Source organism: Lepisma saccharinum, chromosome 9 (genome assembly GCF_977018435.1).
Source record: "Lepisma saccharinum chromosome 9, izLepSacc3.1, whole genome shotgun sequence".
NCBI classification, from domain to species: Eukaryota; Metazoa; Arthropoda; class Insecta; order Zygentoma; family Lepismatidae; genus Lepisma; species Lepisma saccharinum.
The window spans coordinates 35,738,011-35,755,127 of record NC_139237.1 but is presented as its reverse complement, the minus strand read 5'-3'; the positions used below and the strand labels follow the sequence as shown (position 1 = coordinate 35,755,127).

The window sequence follows — 17,117 nt, the reverse complement described above, 5'->3', positions numbered from 1 at the left end:
AAATCAAACACTTTGCACTGAAACAGGAAAGAGCTTTTGACAGTGCGGAACTGAAACAGGAAAGATCTTTTGACAGTGCGGAACAATTTTGCAACTCAAGAACAGGCACACAATGGTACCAGATGACTGGCATACCCTCCCTCCGCGTGCATTAATAATTCGACTACAGCACCACAAGGACAGTTAATTTTGGCCAAGCCATTGCATAGGCAATGCAAGGCATTGTTTAAGACACACATTTTGCTTCCAGTTGCCCCCCACCCCCTGCTTCCCTTGTTTCTTGTCCCCGACATGCTCGGAACAGGGTGGGCGAAGATACCATAAAATTTCCCTTTTCTAAAAGAAAAATCTCTCAATTTGCAATGATTGCCTCGACTCCATCACACGTTCTTGAATGGAATAGTGCAACGTCCCTCTAGTGAACTTCTAAAATGTTATTTATACCACGGCTACAGATATCTTAATCTCAGGGGATAGGTTCTTTATTCGAGAATTCCAAATAAGAAAGCATTTTATAGCCAAGAGGATATAGTTAAATGCGGATCTATATTCTGAAAACTGTACACAATACAGAGAAAATATATAGCGAGACTTGTATATACATTGATATATATATATATATATATATATATATATATATATATATATATATATATATATATATACTGATTCCAAACTTACGTCGGTTATATTCTTCTTTTAATATATTATAATTGAAATGAAATCATCATCTTTTATTCTTCCTTCTATTTTTAGAAAAGGCTTCTTCTTCTTTTCTTCCTTCTATTTTGGGAAAAGGCTTCTTCTTCTTTGCTTTAGCCTTCTATTTAAGGAAAAGACTTCTTCTTCTTATCCTTCTTCTAATTTATTTATTTCCTTTTAGAGCATAATCTTATTTATTGCATATATGCACTCGTTTTCCCCGCTTCTTTGACATTATACAAACAACACAAGCTATACTTGTAGAAAGAGTAGGGTCGACTAAACTGACAATAGTGCCACCTCCTATGTAACGACCAAAAGAGGAATAGCCCAGGATCGCTAACAGCAAGCGCTGCCTATGGCCCAGTGCGTCTAATAACAAGCACAACCGTAAGTGCTTCATGGCATCTAATTTGACACAGCACCACCGAGGGACGGACAAATACAAAAGCTGACGATGTTCTCCTCGTCACAGGTATTAAATTAAATGTTGATCACTAGGATCAAAAAGAGATACACTTCTGAATTCATTTGCTCACTTATTAACTTTCCTAATTGTTTCATATACGAGCATATTCTTAATTAGCTATTTACAACATTTTATTTACTCCTTCTATAATTTTTTATACTCTTCCTTTATGTATTTTGCATTTACTATAATATATATAATCGTTCTTCTCAGCTCCTAGTTTCTACAATGAACTCTGCTCTTCTTTATATGGCACGCTGCCATCTGTTGTCGCTCTCGGGAAACATTTCTTCCTAGCATTTTTCATTGTGTCGTCGGAGCTGGCACGTGACACAATAGGTTTGCAACACTGCTACTAACACACAAACCGCTGCGCTCATAAGTTTCAGTCATAGCGCCCATGGCAGAAGAGCCAATCAGCGTTCTCTACACGAGTGTGAGTGAACAAAACTAGACTTGTGCAAATGAACCATGGTCCACACAAGTTGATATCACTGATCGCACTCTTCTCCACCACTTTTCTTGGTGAAGCGGCGTGGGAACATTTGATGATTTGAAGGAGATAAAGAGTTCAGAGAATAAGTATGAGGGGAAGTCAAATGAAAACCGAACACCCACCATAAAACACATTCCTTGCAAAAGTTGGCAACACTGTTGAGTCATTCCATGCGAAATCAACACAGCCTTTGACCTGACCATCTCCGATTTTCATGAAATTTGGGGAATTGAAACTATGCATGGAACTTAGTAAGTATGAAATTTTTTAGTTTCGTGCGTCTTGTAATTGTTAAATTATTCAAGGTCAAAGATAGCATAAATTGCCCTTTTTGAGCCCGCTTAGCTATACTAAATATGCTGTAACTCCGCCCATATTTTGCCTAGGAAGCTCAAATAAAGCTTATTGTACAGGGAATTGAACAAGCTTTCCAGTGATATATAACAGTAGATATATAATCTACCTTTGGATAAAAATATAATTTTGTCACGTGACCTTGACTTTTGACCTTGAATATCTCAAAACATGTCATCACCAAAAATCGTGAAAAAAATATATTTGGTCCCTCATGCCATACTCTAAAACATATCAAAAAATCATTCTGGGACTGCAATGGGATCAGAAGATACAAAATAATATGTGTAACTATGTGACTGATAATAGCCCGATTACATGAACTATGAAGAGTCAAATGTCCCTTAACACCCCCTACAAAATGTGAAGGAGTTATCCTGGGTATAATTGGTCATGAAAGAAATAGGTTAGGCACAGGGAGATCCCTAGCCATGTGTGTCAATCGCAGATCCAGCATATTGTTGACCGCCATATTGAATTCAACGCAAAAATTTCAAAGGAAAGGGGGTGATGTGATATATCAAATGAGGCTAGAATTTCACGAGAAATGAAGTGACGAAGGATTTTCCAACGTATCTTACGCCAGCAAAAAGTTATACACATATCTTTCACTTACGATATATGCACATTACAATGTTGTCAATGTTCCTGTGAGCACACTCGTTGACGTCTCTCACACTCGCATAGAACATTTGGTAATGTAGCATGTGCAACAACATCGCAAGCAGCAACTATGCCTTTTCTCAGATGGTCAATATCAGGGACTTTTAGTGCATGCACCATTCTCTTCAAATGTTTCTGAAGGTAAAAGTCCTCCTAAGATGTTAGATCTGGGGAATGTGCAGGCCTTTTAATAGATCCCCGTGTGCCCATCAATCTACCTAGAAAATTACCATGAAGAAATTGTGAAAATGTCTACATAGTGTGGTCACACTCTGTCCTGTTTCAAAACTCTCGAAAAGTGCCATATCCCGTAAGCAAGGGTGAAAAAACCTGTTCACTTAACAAATCCAAGAAGCCCTCACCATTTAAGGTTCCGTTGTTGAATATGGACCAACCATTTCCGTTCGCCATACATTATACCACATAATTAGCTTACCAGCAACAACCATTCGACTGAGCAAATCACAGGTATTGCATATTATTTTTATTAACTTCACCGTGAACATAAAAATTTGCCTCATCACTGAAGAATTTTTCATTCCAAAGGAAGTGTCACGTAATTGTTTGAGATACTTTTCCCAATATTCTTCACTATTCAACTATTTGGTGAATGTAGCCGATTAAAATCATATGCAATGGTGCGTATACTTCTTTCTCTCCCAAGATGTCAGCGTGATCTCGATGAGTTTCTACAACGTTAGGAGCATTCCAATGCTTTGTTTTTAACACCTCGAAAAGGAGAAAATGGTTACAAGCATGCAGTAATAAATTTTTGCTGGTTAAATATATGTTGGATAAACCTTCGTCACTTCATTTCTCGTGAAATTCTAGCCTCATTTGATATATCACATAACCCCCTTTCCTTTGAAATTTTTGCGTTGAATTCAATATGGCGGTCAACAATATGCTGGATCTGCGATTGACACACACGGCTAGGGATCTCCCTGTGCCTAACCTATTTCTTTCATGACCAATTATACCCAGGATAACTCCTTCACATTTTGTAGGGGGTGTTAAGGGACATTTGACTCTTCATATTTCATGTAATGGGGCTTTTATCAGTCACATAGTTACACATATTATTTCGTATCTTCTGATCCCATTGCAGTCCCAGAATGATTTTTTGATATGTTTTAGAGTATGGCATGAGGGACCAAATATATTTTTTTCACGATTTTTGGTGATGACATGTTTTGAGATATTCAAGGTCAAAAGTCAAGGTCACGTGACAAAATTATATTTTTATCCAAAGGTAGGCTTGTTATATATCACTGGAAAGCTTGTTCAATTCCCTGTACAATAAACTTTATTTGAGCTTCCTAGGCGAAATAGGGGCGGAGTTACAGCAGATTTAGTATAGCTAAGCGGGATCAAAAAAGGCAATTTCTGCAAACTTTGACCTTGAATAATTTAACAATTACAAGACGCACGAAACTAAAAATTTTCATAGTTACTAAGTTCTATGCATAGTTTCAACTCCCCAAATTTCATGAAAATCGGAGATGGTCAGGTTAAAAATTGCACATATCTGTGTTGATTTGGCATGGAATGACTCTGTTGTTACGTATCGATACTGCCATCTGTAGGATAGGAGAAATGCATAGTGAAAACGCACAGGTCCACACAGTTGCTTCGTCATTGCTCAGGAGGTGAGCATAGTGAAAAGTGTGTTCATCCAGCATTGGAAATGGAGGCAAGCAAAGAAGAGCTGAGAGGTGTGGTTCGTTTCTTGGTGGCTGAGGGTGCTGGAACACGCGAAATTCATCGTCGCATGTCTGCAGTGTATGGCGAACACTGCATGTCCTTGACAAGTGTGGACGAGTGGCAGAAGAGATTCCGCGAAGGACGCCCATCGTGCCATTACGCCTGATGTGATTGCGAGGATCGATGGTCTGATACGGGAAGATCGACAAATCACAGAGGAAGAAATCCGTGTTCAGGTTGGCATTAGTCATGGCTCTGTGACATTATCAAAGATAACCTGCAGTTCCGAAAAATTTGTGCGCAGTGGGTTCCGCATGAACTGACTGAGGGACAAAAGATTGACAGAATGACTGCATGTCTGAGTCATTTGCAGCGGTACCACGAGGAAGAGTATGCGTTTCTGTCACGTATCGTCACAGGGGACAAAACGTGGTGCCACCATTTTGAGCCCGAGAGCAAATGGCAAAGCCAACAATGGAAACACGTAGATTCCCCCCGTCAAAGAAATCCAAGGCTGTCCATACAACTTCTGGTAAGGTCATGCTCAGCTTCTTCTTCGACTGCAAGGGCCCTCTGCTTGTCGACTTCCTAGAGCGTGGAGCCACAATCAATGCGCAACGCTATGCAGACACATTGCAGAAACTGCGATGTGCCATAAAGTCAAAACACCCTGGAATGCTGTCGGACTGCGATGTGCCATAAAGTCAAAACACCCTGGAATGCTGTCGGACGGAATCATCCTTTTGCATGATAACGCCCGTTCCCATACTGCCAATCTGGTGAGGGATAAGCTTCAGATATTTGGCTGGGAAACGCTTGAACATCCTCCATACAGCACCGATATTTCCCCTTGTGACTTCCACATTTTTGGTGACCTGAAGAAAGACATTCATGGACGTCAGTTTCATTTGGACGAGGAAGTGCAACAGTGGGTGAGGTTTTGGATCTGTCAGCGACCTACCTCTTTCTACAAGACTGGAATTGATCGTCTCGCCTCCCAGTGGGATAATGTCTTAACACTTGTGGCAATTACTTTTGAATAAAACAAACTCCATTGTCACTTTGTAGCGGGTGTTCGGTTTTCATTTGACTGCCCCTAATATAATAATAACTATTTGCAATACAGATTTATTTGGGTGTGCACGTGCAAATAGGCAGAAGCTGCTACTGCATCCTACAACATTTAATCACCCGGTAGTGTTTTTACCAATACACTGACGATTTTATTTTTGTTATTTAGTATCCATTTCTGCCACTTTTGGTTAATTCCAATGATGAGGATGAATAATGACATAAATAAATCAATGAAGGGACAACAACGAAGAACATTCATGCTCAAGGGTGGGATTCCGACTTCAGACACTGGTGTCATAGCAAACTTTGATAACCACTCACCAAAGGATTTCGACCAATACACCAACGTGCCACTCTCCATGGTGGAGTGATTAACACAGAGCATTAAGATGACAGGGGTATAATCTCGAATCCTCACATGGGCATGGTTGTTCTATGCGAGTGTTCCTTCATCAGTTTCACCATACCATCGCTCATCTTCATCATCATGATTAGAGAAAAATGGCATAAAAAGCAAAGTAAAATAAACTTATTCATTTGAATCTTACTGACAGATGGGTAAACAATTCAGATATCTAGATATAAGATTATGTAGGTATTCATGTGGTGGAGTGGTTTGTTGATTGTTTGATTTAGTTTATTTTACTTCGCATCTTGTGCCTCTTGACTAATTTGCAAAGATGGGGATGAGTGATGAAATTGATGAATGGACATTCACAAACAACCAAGCCTGAGCGGGATTTGAACCCAGGACCCTTGGCGTAGCGCGATGTGCTAACCACTCGGCCACAGGATCCGGCGTGGAGTGGTTTGTATACCAAGCTACGATGCAAAGGATTACGGGTTCGAATCCTGGATTGGACATGGATGTTCATTGTAACTGTCTCTTCATCAATTTCATCATATCATTACTCATTCTCGCCGGACCCTGTGGCCCAGTGGTTAGCACATCACGCTGCGATGCCAAGGGTCCCGGGTTCGAATCCCGCTCGGGCTTGGTTGTTTGTGAACCTCCATTCATCAATTTCATCATTTCATCACTCATCCCCATCTTCGCAAATTAGCCAAGAGGCACAAAACACGAAGTAAAATAAACTAAATCAATCAATCAATCATTGCTCATTCTCAGCTTCACGATTAGCCAAAGTGGGAGAAAAAAAATCCTTCAATCAAATCCTACAAAATTACATATGTGTACAGTTGTAAACATTAATTTGGGTAGCATCCTAATGGCAATACTCAAATATCATATTTGAATTGATATGCCACTCTAGTAAGTGCAACTGCTAAGGGCTTCCTTTGAATATCCATGTTTTTGTGAAAGGTAGCAAGTAGCGCACACCAGTAGCATAGCGAGCTACTTATTGATAAACATAGCTGTAGGGAAGTTACATTTTTGAAAGAGTAGCTGTAGGAAAGCTACTTTCAAAAATGTAGCATTCTGATCACTGATTATGCAGGTGTTTCCACTATCTAACACATGAGGCCTGAGAGTTCATCAGAAATGAAGAAGTTTGCGAAAATGATCAGTGGCTTATGAATATGTATGGTTATCCACGCATTACACGTGCAGCAGCCATCTTGAGATAGACTGTTTCAAAGCTACGTTGATACTGATTCATCATTAAACAAATGGAGCAGATAATCTTGTCATAGAAGGAATGATAACAATAAACAAAAACTGAAAAAAAACAACAACTCAACAACAACACATTAGTTGTTCAGTAAACTAGCAAAGATAAAAACTAAGTAATTAACTAACTCTCTAGCCTTCTTAAACCCGAAAGTTAATGGCTGCAACGACACAGGTCTTGCAAATATCCATATCCTGGGTAAGATCAATACAATATCTTGCATCCTTACCGATTTCCTTTAGGTACATCTTAACGTTATCGCTCCTCTTCGTCTTGGCCTTCATACAGGTTTCCCAACAAGACACCTGTAAATTCTTCTTACCTCTTGAATTCATGCCACTTGGCCTGCCCACCTAAGTCTTCTTGATTTAAATATTCTAATAATATCTGGACAGGAATACAAATTGTGCAGATCTAAATTATGTAACCTGATATATAAACAGAGTGGCCATTGAATTATGACCACTGCCATGTGCAATGAAAGTCATTTGTTGACGACATGTTGGGCAAGAGGGTGCTGCTAGCTGATGTGTGATGCAGAGATACGGTGTTCAGAGTTCAGAATTAAGTGTGGTTCGAAATGGGGAAATGGAATGACCTGACAAGAGTTTGCCAAAGGTCAGAAGTGCCGGTGCATCCATTTCACAAACTGCTGCAATGGTGGGTTGTTCAAGATCGGTGGTAGTGAAAGCTTTCCAAGAGTGACGTGAACAAGGTCAAATGATGTTCCAGTGGCAGAACTATATGGGGCAGCAGAAGATTGATGCCAGGGGTGAGCGGAGGATACAACACAAATCAACCAGGGACAGTATCTACCAGAACCATTTGTCACACACTGTCACGTATGGGGTTTGGCAGCAGACGACCCCATCGCCACCCACTCCTGACATGAGATCATAAGTGTAAACGATGCCTCTGGTGCAAGAAACATGCAAATTGGAGTGTGGAAGACCAGGACAAGGTGTGTTGGTCCGCCGACTCTTGGTTTTTCATGATTTCTGTGGATGGTCGTGTAAGGGTTTGGCATAAACACGAAAGTGTTCTTCCATCTTGCACAATGTCAATGGTGCAGGCTAGTGGCAATGGCTGTATGGTGTGGGGAATATTCACATAGCAAGGATTTGGACCCATGGAACATGTAGAGCACCGCTGCACTGGTCAGTCCTATCATCATCTAGCAGACACAGTACATCCTGATATGTTGCTTTTTCCCCCCTTATGCTTCTGGTATCTTCCAGGATGATAATGCAACATGTCATCGGGCTTTTGTGGTACATGATTGGTTTGAAGAACACTCATTTGACTTCCAACATATGGTATGGCCTCCGAATTTACCAGATTTAAATCCAATAGAGCAAATTTGGGATTATATGGAGCGACACATTAGGCAGCAGAACACATCAATCACGTCAATCCCAGCAGTGAAGGCTTCATTGGACTCAGCATGGTTACCAATACATGTGGACTACTTCAGACAGCTTACAGAATCCATGCAACATAGGATAACTAACTAAAAAAAAAGTAAAGTGCTACCCTGTGCTTAGCACCACGCCATGAAGGTGTGTATAGGGGATGATGTGATCAGCATCACACCCCTGAACACCTTTACCCCACAGGGTTTCCCCCAGGTACCCATGTTATTCGACACTGGGTGGGTGCCGCGGCCGCTTCCGTTAGAAAAGTTCCCGGATTTGAACCGGCCGGGGACCGAACCTGGGACCTTTAGCATGGTAGTCAGATGTGTTACCAACTGAGCCACCGTGGCCACACAGGATAACTGCTGTCATAAAAGCAAAAGGTGGTCCAACACACTATTAGGTGGGTGGTCATAATTCAATGGCCCGACAGTGTATAACTAACCCTATAAAAATTGAAGATATTCAATCAAATAATATCTGGACAGGATCCTGGACACCTGTCTCCCCATCCCCTTTAGGTCCAAATATTTCCTAAGGATTTAACTTTCAAACACTCTTAATTTATGTTTGCCTTTTAATGCAAGGGACCAAGTTTCACTTCCAGATAATACTACAGGGAAAATTACCGTTTTGTATATTTTAACTTTAGTTTCTTAGATATTATACAAGAAGATAAAATATTATGAAAAAAAAGTAAATCGCATTCCCTGAATTAAGTCTGCTTTTTATTCCCCCTTTAATATCATTTTCATTTGTTAGTATTACTCCTAAGTAGTTGAATTTGGAAAATAATTTAAACAAGTTGTTATGAAGACAAAAACATGGTGCTTTATATAAATTCACTCAATAGATGTTTCTAGCTCTAAAATATAACAAACAATCGAAAATTACTTGTCAATAGTTCAGAAACTAGTAAATGGGAAGATTCAAAATGAATTAAAGTACTGCAAATACAAACTATAAAAGTTTTATTGCCTCCTTTAAAATAATTACTGTATTTAGTTTCTGTAAGCCAAGAAATAAAAAAAAAATGATGCGCCCATGAGATTATGCATGGGCCCTGCCAGGAAACTTGGCAGCAGGGGACAAACTCAGAGAAAAGGAAGTACATTTCATAAATTAAACACTAAACACAAAGCTAAATGTGTGAACACATTATAAAAATTTGAGCAGTTACCACATCCTTCACTTGCAAAAGGCAACAGAAAACAAACTGCAAATTAGTCAATCACCCTAGAATGAAAGTTTGGATCACTTTGCACTTTTAGTCTGTGAACGCTTAACATATACAATCCTGAAAGTCGATCCTGCAACATGGTTGATCTTAACCATGTCCTCATGCATAAAAGCAGTGTGCTGAAAGATTTCTCGTTAGGGCATGTTGTAGCCGGTAAAGTCACTGTAATATTTGCGGCAATAGCTACAGAAGGAGGCATTGAGGCGATATGAGCCACATTTTTGAAAGTTTACGGCATAAGGGAATCTTTGTTTGCATTGGTACAAAAAAAAAAAACAGCTTGTAGCCTCAGCTTCCCGGTTATCAGTATATTGGAGTACACAGTTGTCACTTTTGTTACCAACTTGCTGTACTCGTTGAATGACAATAAGTCTGAGGTATTTTGGGATAAAAATTAACAGTTCCCGACAATGACGGTTATCGGGTGAAAATCGTAGATCCAAGGCAGCAATAAGTAATCCAGGTATGGCACAAATATTTGCCGACGAAAATACTCTTCTACATTTTCTGAAGGGTAATTTTCACTACCTAGGTATACTGTTGCCGTGATATGCAGTAAAATTGTGTTGGTGCCACATCAATGTGCTCACAAATTTGTTCAACGTACTTCTCTGCAAATTTGCTGTTAGCATTTTCCCTGTCCTGTAGAATCAAAAACGAACATTCATGAAAAAGCCAGGGAGGAAAAAATATACCCCCTTGCACTTAAGTGGCGTTGCATTTGGAATTTTGTACTGTATTTCTAGATGTGTAAAGTAGCTTTTTGTCAGAGTAAATTTGGTGATTCTTCTGCTAGTATATCCCAGTTATAAAATGAATATGTCGTCAGCACCATTCTCAATAAATGAACTTATTTTTCCCGTCAAATATATTATTTACCTGGTTAAATCTGAGCTAGGTAATTGCACAACTAATCAACATGATGTGAATACTGTACTCTTAAATAATGTAGATATAGTAACTTGTTAACACTGTAGGGGTGCAAAGCAGAGGCGAGGCGAGGCATCCGCTCAGCGGGAGATCCGGTGATTACAAGGCAAAATTAACAAAATATTGATTTTTAAATATTTTAGAGATGTAAAAAAAAAAAAAAAGACAGAATAGCTAGAAATATGCAAGAGGTTCGCTAAGTTTCCTGTTCAGTGCAGTGGTGCCATATGGCCCAGATCATCGCAGCACATCTTACCTTCACACTAAAAATGGCAAGGAATATTAAAAATTTAAAAATCTCTATTCACAAATTTTACTATTCAGATTTTGGAGGCAATCCGAATTTCGGAGAGAGAGGTTTAACAATTTTTCGGGTAGAATTTATTAAGAAAGTTTCGTCTTCCTTATTTTACAATCATACACTCCGTAGAAAAAAAATGATTTGGCCATCTCTACTTCACACATCATGTACGAACACTGTTATCATCATTACCAATGTAGGAATGCAACTCCTCCCAGTTGAATGATTGACTCTGACATTTGGCAAGTCTTGCGATGGCTACGTAAAAATGTCACGCTTCACCACTGGTGCAAACGTTGAGGAGGATAAGAATGTGTAGTACATTTTGGGTGGAAGGAACACTAATATTTAAAAAAATATTTGCAGGCATTCCTACAAGTACGGAACAGCGATGTGGCTGATTAGTGTGAGGAACACCTAGTACTAGATGGAATAAAAACTTTCCTTACTTTCTGTAGTCTAGTTCCTCCTCCTCTCTACCTATTTCAGTTACATTGCATTAACGTACAGAGGGCTGCTATCCAGTGTGAGTTTTCATATGTCTCCTGTAAATGCTTTATTGCAAGTTGATCATACAAAGGGCTTCTCTCCAGTGTGAATTCTTAAATGCTCTCGGAGGTCTGCCTTAACTTTAAATGCTTTATTGCAAGTTGAACATACAAATGACCTCTCTCCAGTGTGAATTCTTAAATGGTCCCGTAGGTTTGACTGACATGTAAATGCTTTATTGCAAGTTGAACATACAAAGGGTTTCTCTCCAGTGTGAATTCTAAAATGCCTCCATAGGTTTGACTGACGTGCAAATGCTTTATTGCAAGTTGAACATACAAAGGGCTTTTCTCCAGTGTGAATTCTTAAATGCTTCCGTAGGTCTCTCTGATCTGTAAATGCTTTTTTGCAAATTGAACATACAAAGGGCTTCTCTCCAATGTGAATTCTAAAATGCCTCTGTAGGCTTGACTGACGTGCAAATGCTTTATTGCAAGTTGAACATACAAAGGGTTTCTCTCCAGTGTGAATTCTAAAATGCCACCATAGGTTTGACTGACGTGCAAATGCTTTATTGCAAGTTGAACATACAAAGGGCTTTTCTCCAGTGTGAATTCTTAAATGGACCTGTAGGTGTGACTGACGTGCAAATGCTTTATTGCAAGTTGAACATACAGAGGGCCTCTCTCCAGTATGAATTCTTAAATGCTCTCGGAGGCCTGCCTTAACTTTAAATGCTTTATTGCAAGTTGAACATACAAATGACCTCTCTCCAGTGTGAATTCTTAAATGGTCCCGTAGGTTTGACTGACATGTAAATGCTTTATTGCAAGTTGAACATACAAACGGCTTCTCTCCAGTGTGAATTCTTAAATGCTTCCGTAGGTCTCTCTGATCTGTAAATGCTATTTTGCAAATTGAACATACAAAGGGCTTCTCTCCAATGTGAATTCTAAAATGCCTCCGTAGGTTTGACTGATGTGCATATGCTTTATTGCAAGTTGAACATACAAAGGGCCTCTCTCCAGTGTGAAATCTTAAATGCTGTCGGAGGTCTGCCTTAACTATAAATGCTTTATTGCAAGTTGAACATACAAAGGGCTTCTCTCCAGTGTGAATTCTTAAATGGACTCGTAGGCTTGACCGAGTTGTAAATGCTTTCTTGCAAGTTGAACATACAAAGGGCCTCTCTCCAGTGTGAATTCTTAAATGCTCTCGGAGTTCTGCCTTAACTTTAAATGCTTTATTGCAAGTTGAACATACAAAGGGCTTCTCTCCAGTGTGAATTCTTAAATGGACTCGTAGGCTTGACCGAGTTGTAAATGCTTTCTTGCAAGTTGAACATACAAAGGGCCTCTCTCCAGTGTGAATTCTTAAATGCTCTCGGAGTTCTGCATTAACTTTAAATGCTTTATTGCAAGTTGAACATACAAAGGGCTTCTCTCCAGTGTGAATTCTTAAATGGACTTGTAGGCTTGACCGAGTTGTAAATGTTTTCTTGCAAGTTGAACATACAAAGGGCCTCTCTCCAGTGTGAATTCTTAAATGCTCTCGGAGTTCTGCCTTAACTTTAAATGCTTTATTGCAAGTTGAACATACAAAGGGCCTCTCTCCAGTGTGAAATCTTAAATGCTCTCGAAGTTCTGCCTTAACTTTAAATGCTTTATTGCAAGTTGAACATACAAAGGGCCTCTCTCCAGTGTGAATTCTTAAATGCTTTCGAAGGTCTGCCTTAATTTTAAATGATTTATTGCAAGTTGAACATACAAAGGGCTTCACTCCAGTGTGAAATCTTAAATGTTTCCGTAGATCTCTCTGATTTGTAAATGCTTTATTGCAATTTGAGCATTCAAAGGGCTTCTCTTCAGTGTGAGTTCTTAAATGGGTTTTGGAATTACTTGTATTATTTCCAGTCCCACTACCAAGTGACATTCTGGAGCTTTTGGGTTTATCACTATATTCTATGATACTAGGATTTGGGATATTAGTATTAAAAGGCAAGGAGTATTCTTCTGATCGCAAATGGTGCTTGATTATTTCATCTCCTCTCCCATGTTTCTTGAATGAGTACCTGCAATTAGAGTTGTTATTTTCTTAAATGTACTTAAAATGAGCAGTATATTAAACAGACATTTAAAGAGACATGCAACAGTTATTTAATTATATGTGGACTCATTCTGAAAATTATGCGCATACAAACACACACATAGAATGAAAAAATGAAATGGAAATGAATGCAGAAAGAAGGATTGATGCATGGATTCAGGATAGGCCCAAGTATACCACCAAAAAACTTTAAAATTTTGACAGTTAACATGCTTGCAGGAATGATGTTAATGTTAAATCAACCTATTTTAATGGGGATGGGGATCAAACCTAGGAAGGTGTGATCTTACTACAAATGCAGTGCGCTAACAGCTACTCCATGTTACCCTCCGGAATTCTGTGAGTTCTTTCTCCACTTACGCTACTATTCCTATCTCTGAAGAAAGGCACCATTTGTTCTTCTGAATACGAGAGAAGAGCTGATCTCTTGAAAGATAGTGTTAGAATAAGTATAGGTACAAGCACCAGAAATAATAATGTCCAATTAATATTGCATGCTTTAAAAAAAACAATTTGTCACACGTAATTAGGTAATTAAATATGTATAGGCGGAGTTTCATCAGTCCGCTTGAAAGGGGGGGGGGGGCTAACATTAATCATTCTTATCCATGACAAAAATAATCATGAATCAACCATAGGAAACAGATGGTCCCTGTTGGAATTTTGTTGATATCGAGCACCTCTTTTCGTTCTAATAAGCTCATGGGCATGTCAAATTCAAATTCAATTTTTTTTTTGCAGAACTTTTGAATGTTGTCCCTCAAATTAAAAATGAAGTAATTTCACTAATGAACTGTTCCACCACTTAATAAAACGATTACGGGTGACACATTTACATTGATGTAAATTTTTCCCATCAAATATGCAATTCAAGTCTATGCAATGACAGTTAATCAAGGGGTCCCAGGTTCGATACCCAGTGGAGGAAAGTAGGGGTTAGGATCCCACTTTAAACTCAGGTCCACACCCAATTAGCATTTCCGTGTGTAAAGTGAACTTAAGAATAAAGTTAAACCCAAACTATGATAACTTTAAATGTTCAGAAAAATGCACTTACAGGAACTTATTGTTGAAAGATATAATTTATGCAGGGACGTCGTTGGGGGAGGAGGCACGGGGGCACCAGGCCTGAAACGTTCACGTGGCCCCAACAAACTGTTCTACATTTGTTGAAAATATTACTATGGTGACAAATATTGCATAATAGAATTTTGGTAAATTTTTCTTTCAGTTTGAAACACTGTTCTTGAATTTGAGTTTCAGGAACCCCGAGCAATACATTTCTTTCCCATGTTCCTGCGTGTTGAACACAAACATATGTATTGGTAGGAAATGCCGTTAATGTTTATATGGCCCGTCCCTTCAGCAAAGTCTGAGACCTTTTGAAACACACTTTCTCTTCCTGGACACCAGGGGCATTAGCCAGGTTACCCGTTGCCCTCCCACAAACACCTTTCTGCTTGTGACATCTTCTCTTCATCTGGCTTTGGACTGGCACCATGTCGGACATGCCGAAACGGCACAAACAGGAAGATTTAGCTGCAGGTGGCTAGGAATTTCTGGGTTTATTATTTTATGGTTTTAGAAGGACATCCCCAGGAGTAGCTACTCTAGTGGTGAAAAATTAATCAATCTCACCTCTCTTCTCATCCCTCGGTGTGATCAGTGAGTAAGGCAGGAAGGAGCTACTGCTGGCTTTTCAACCACCTCACCACAGCCGCTGTAAGGGAAAGATAAGATTTCTGCCTCTATCTCCCTTGCCCCCCCACTGCAAGGGTCGAAAGATCTTAAAAAGTTTCTGCAAACTACCACTAACAGTGGCGCTAGTGTTCTGCTATTATAACAATCGGAAGAATAAACCTTTTTTATGTTTAAATTATCATTGATTGTTTGTTTAAGCCCATTCGTTTATTTTTGCAGCAGTTTGAAGTAGTTTCGTGTGAGACATGGAAATTTCTTGTGAACACTTTTGGGCAATGATTTTTTATGATTTCAAATGTAGTTTAACACCAGAACAATGCATCGAGCAACTTCATTTGGTTTTTGGGGATGAAGCACCATCCAATAGGACTGTGTACAATTGGTTTTCCGAATTCCAGTGTGGTCGCACATTTCTGAGGGATGAATTTCGTGAACGTCATCCATCCACATCTGTTGTTGCCAGTAATGTTGATGCTGTGCGTGAAATGATTGAGAGAGATTGGCATGTGACATACCATGAGATTCAGGCATCCTTGAACATTGACATGAAAGCAATACATACGATTTTGCATGGTCATCTGAACGTATGGAAACTTTAAGCCTTTGGATCCCACACAACTTGACTGAAGCTCAAAAACAGGCTCGTGTAAATTGGTGTAAAGAAATGCTCAAAAAATTCAACCGACGCAAGTCAAATTTGGTGTAGTACATCGTTACAGGGGGCAAAACTTGGATCTATTCATACAAACCCGATTGTTTGTTTAAGCCCATTCCTTTATTGTTACAGCAGTTTGAAGTAGTTTCGTGTGAGAAATGGAAATTTCTCGTTAACACTTTTGGGCAATGATTTTTTATGATTTCAAATGTAGTTTAACACCAGAACAATGCATCGAGCAACTTCATTTGGTTTTTGGGGATGAAGCACCATCCAATAGGACTGTCTACAATTGGTTTTCCGAATTCCAGCATGGTCGCACATTTCTGAGTGATGAATTTCATGAAGGTCGTTCATCCACATCTGTTGTTGCCAGTAATGTTGATGCTGTGCGTGAAATGATTGAGAGAGATCGGCATGTGACATACCATGAGATTCAGGTATCCTTGAACATTGACATGAAAGCAATACATAAGATTTTGCATGGTCATCTGAACGTATGGAAACTTTCAAGCCGTTGGATCGCACACAACTTGACTGAAGTCAAAAACAGGCTCGTGTAAAAATGACTCATTGTCCGTACTCACCTGATTTATCACCTAATGACTTATTTTTGTTCCCACACATGAAAAGTAAGATGCGTGGTGAGCGAATTGTGTCGCTTGAAGCAGCTGTTTGACACATTCCGAACAGCGGTTACTGAGGTATCAGCTTCAGAGTGGAAAAAATGCTTTTAAAATTGGTTTGAGCATATGCAAAAGTGTATCAATCTTAAGGGTGAATACCTTGAAAAACAAAAAACCATTCCCAGAATTTCACATGTCTTCACAAAATTTTTTTGGGTCTATTCATCCTGCCTCTTGCTTGATTCTCCTACATGCACTGATGTATTTTTAGTTTTTCCATTTATTATTTTGTATAGTGTATGTCAAATGAAAATTTATTTTATTTATTTAGTTTATTTATTTATTTGTTTAATTTTTACAGATGACGCAGAACCAACTGATACATCGTCTGGTCCTGTCCTGCAGAAACTTTTTCATACAAAAGATAATTACTTGTAATTTGTAATTATTTTTTGTTATGTGCACATAAGAAGTATTCTTATGCAAGATTCAAAAGATGTATTGATAGTTTATGTAGTTAATTATTGAAATTTCCAGATTACGAACTTAAAATATCTC

General features: G+C 39.1%; 2 protein-coding genes across 2 annotated transcripts in view; one reads left to right on the top strand and one right to left on the bottom strand.

Moving 5' to 3' along the window:
* LOC145992000 (sulfotransferase 1 family member D1-like) overlaps positions 1 to 17,117 on the top strand; it is a 513,969-nt gene that overhangs the window by 111,486 nt on the left and 385,366 nt on the right. The gene's annotated exons all lie outside the window — the stretch shown is intronic.
* LOC145991998 (uncharacterized) overlaps positions 10,917 to 17,117 on the bottom strand; it is a 62,394-nt gene continuing 56,193 nt past the window's right edge. Inside the window, exon 3 of the mRNA XM_083128002.1 lies at positions 10,917 to 13,542. Coding sequence (XP_082984128.1) covers positions 11,553 to 13,542 — 1,990 coding nt within the window. The 3' untranslated portion in view covers positions 10,917 to 11,552. The remainder of the gene's footprint in view (positions 13,543 to 17,117) is intronic.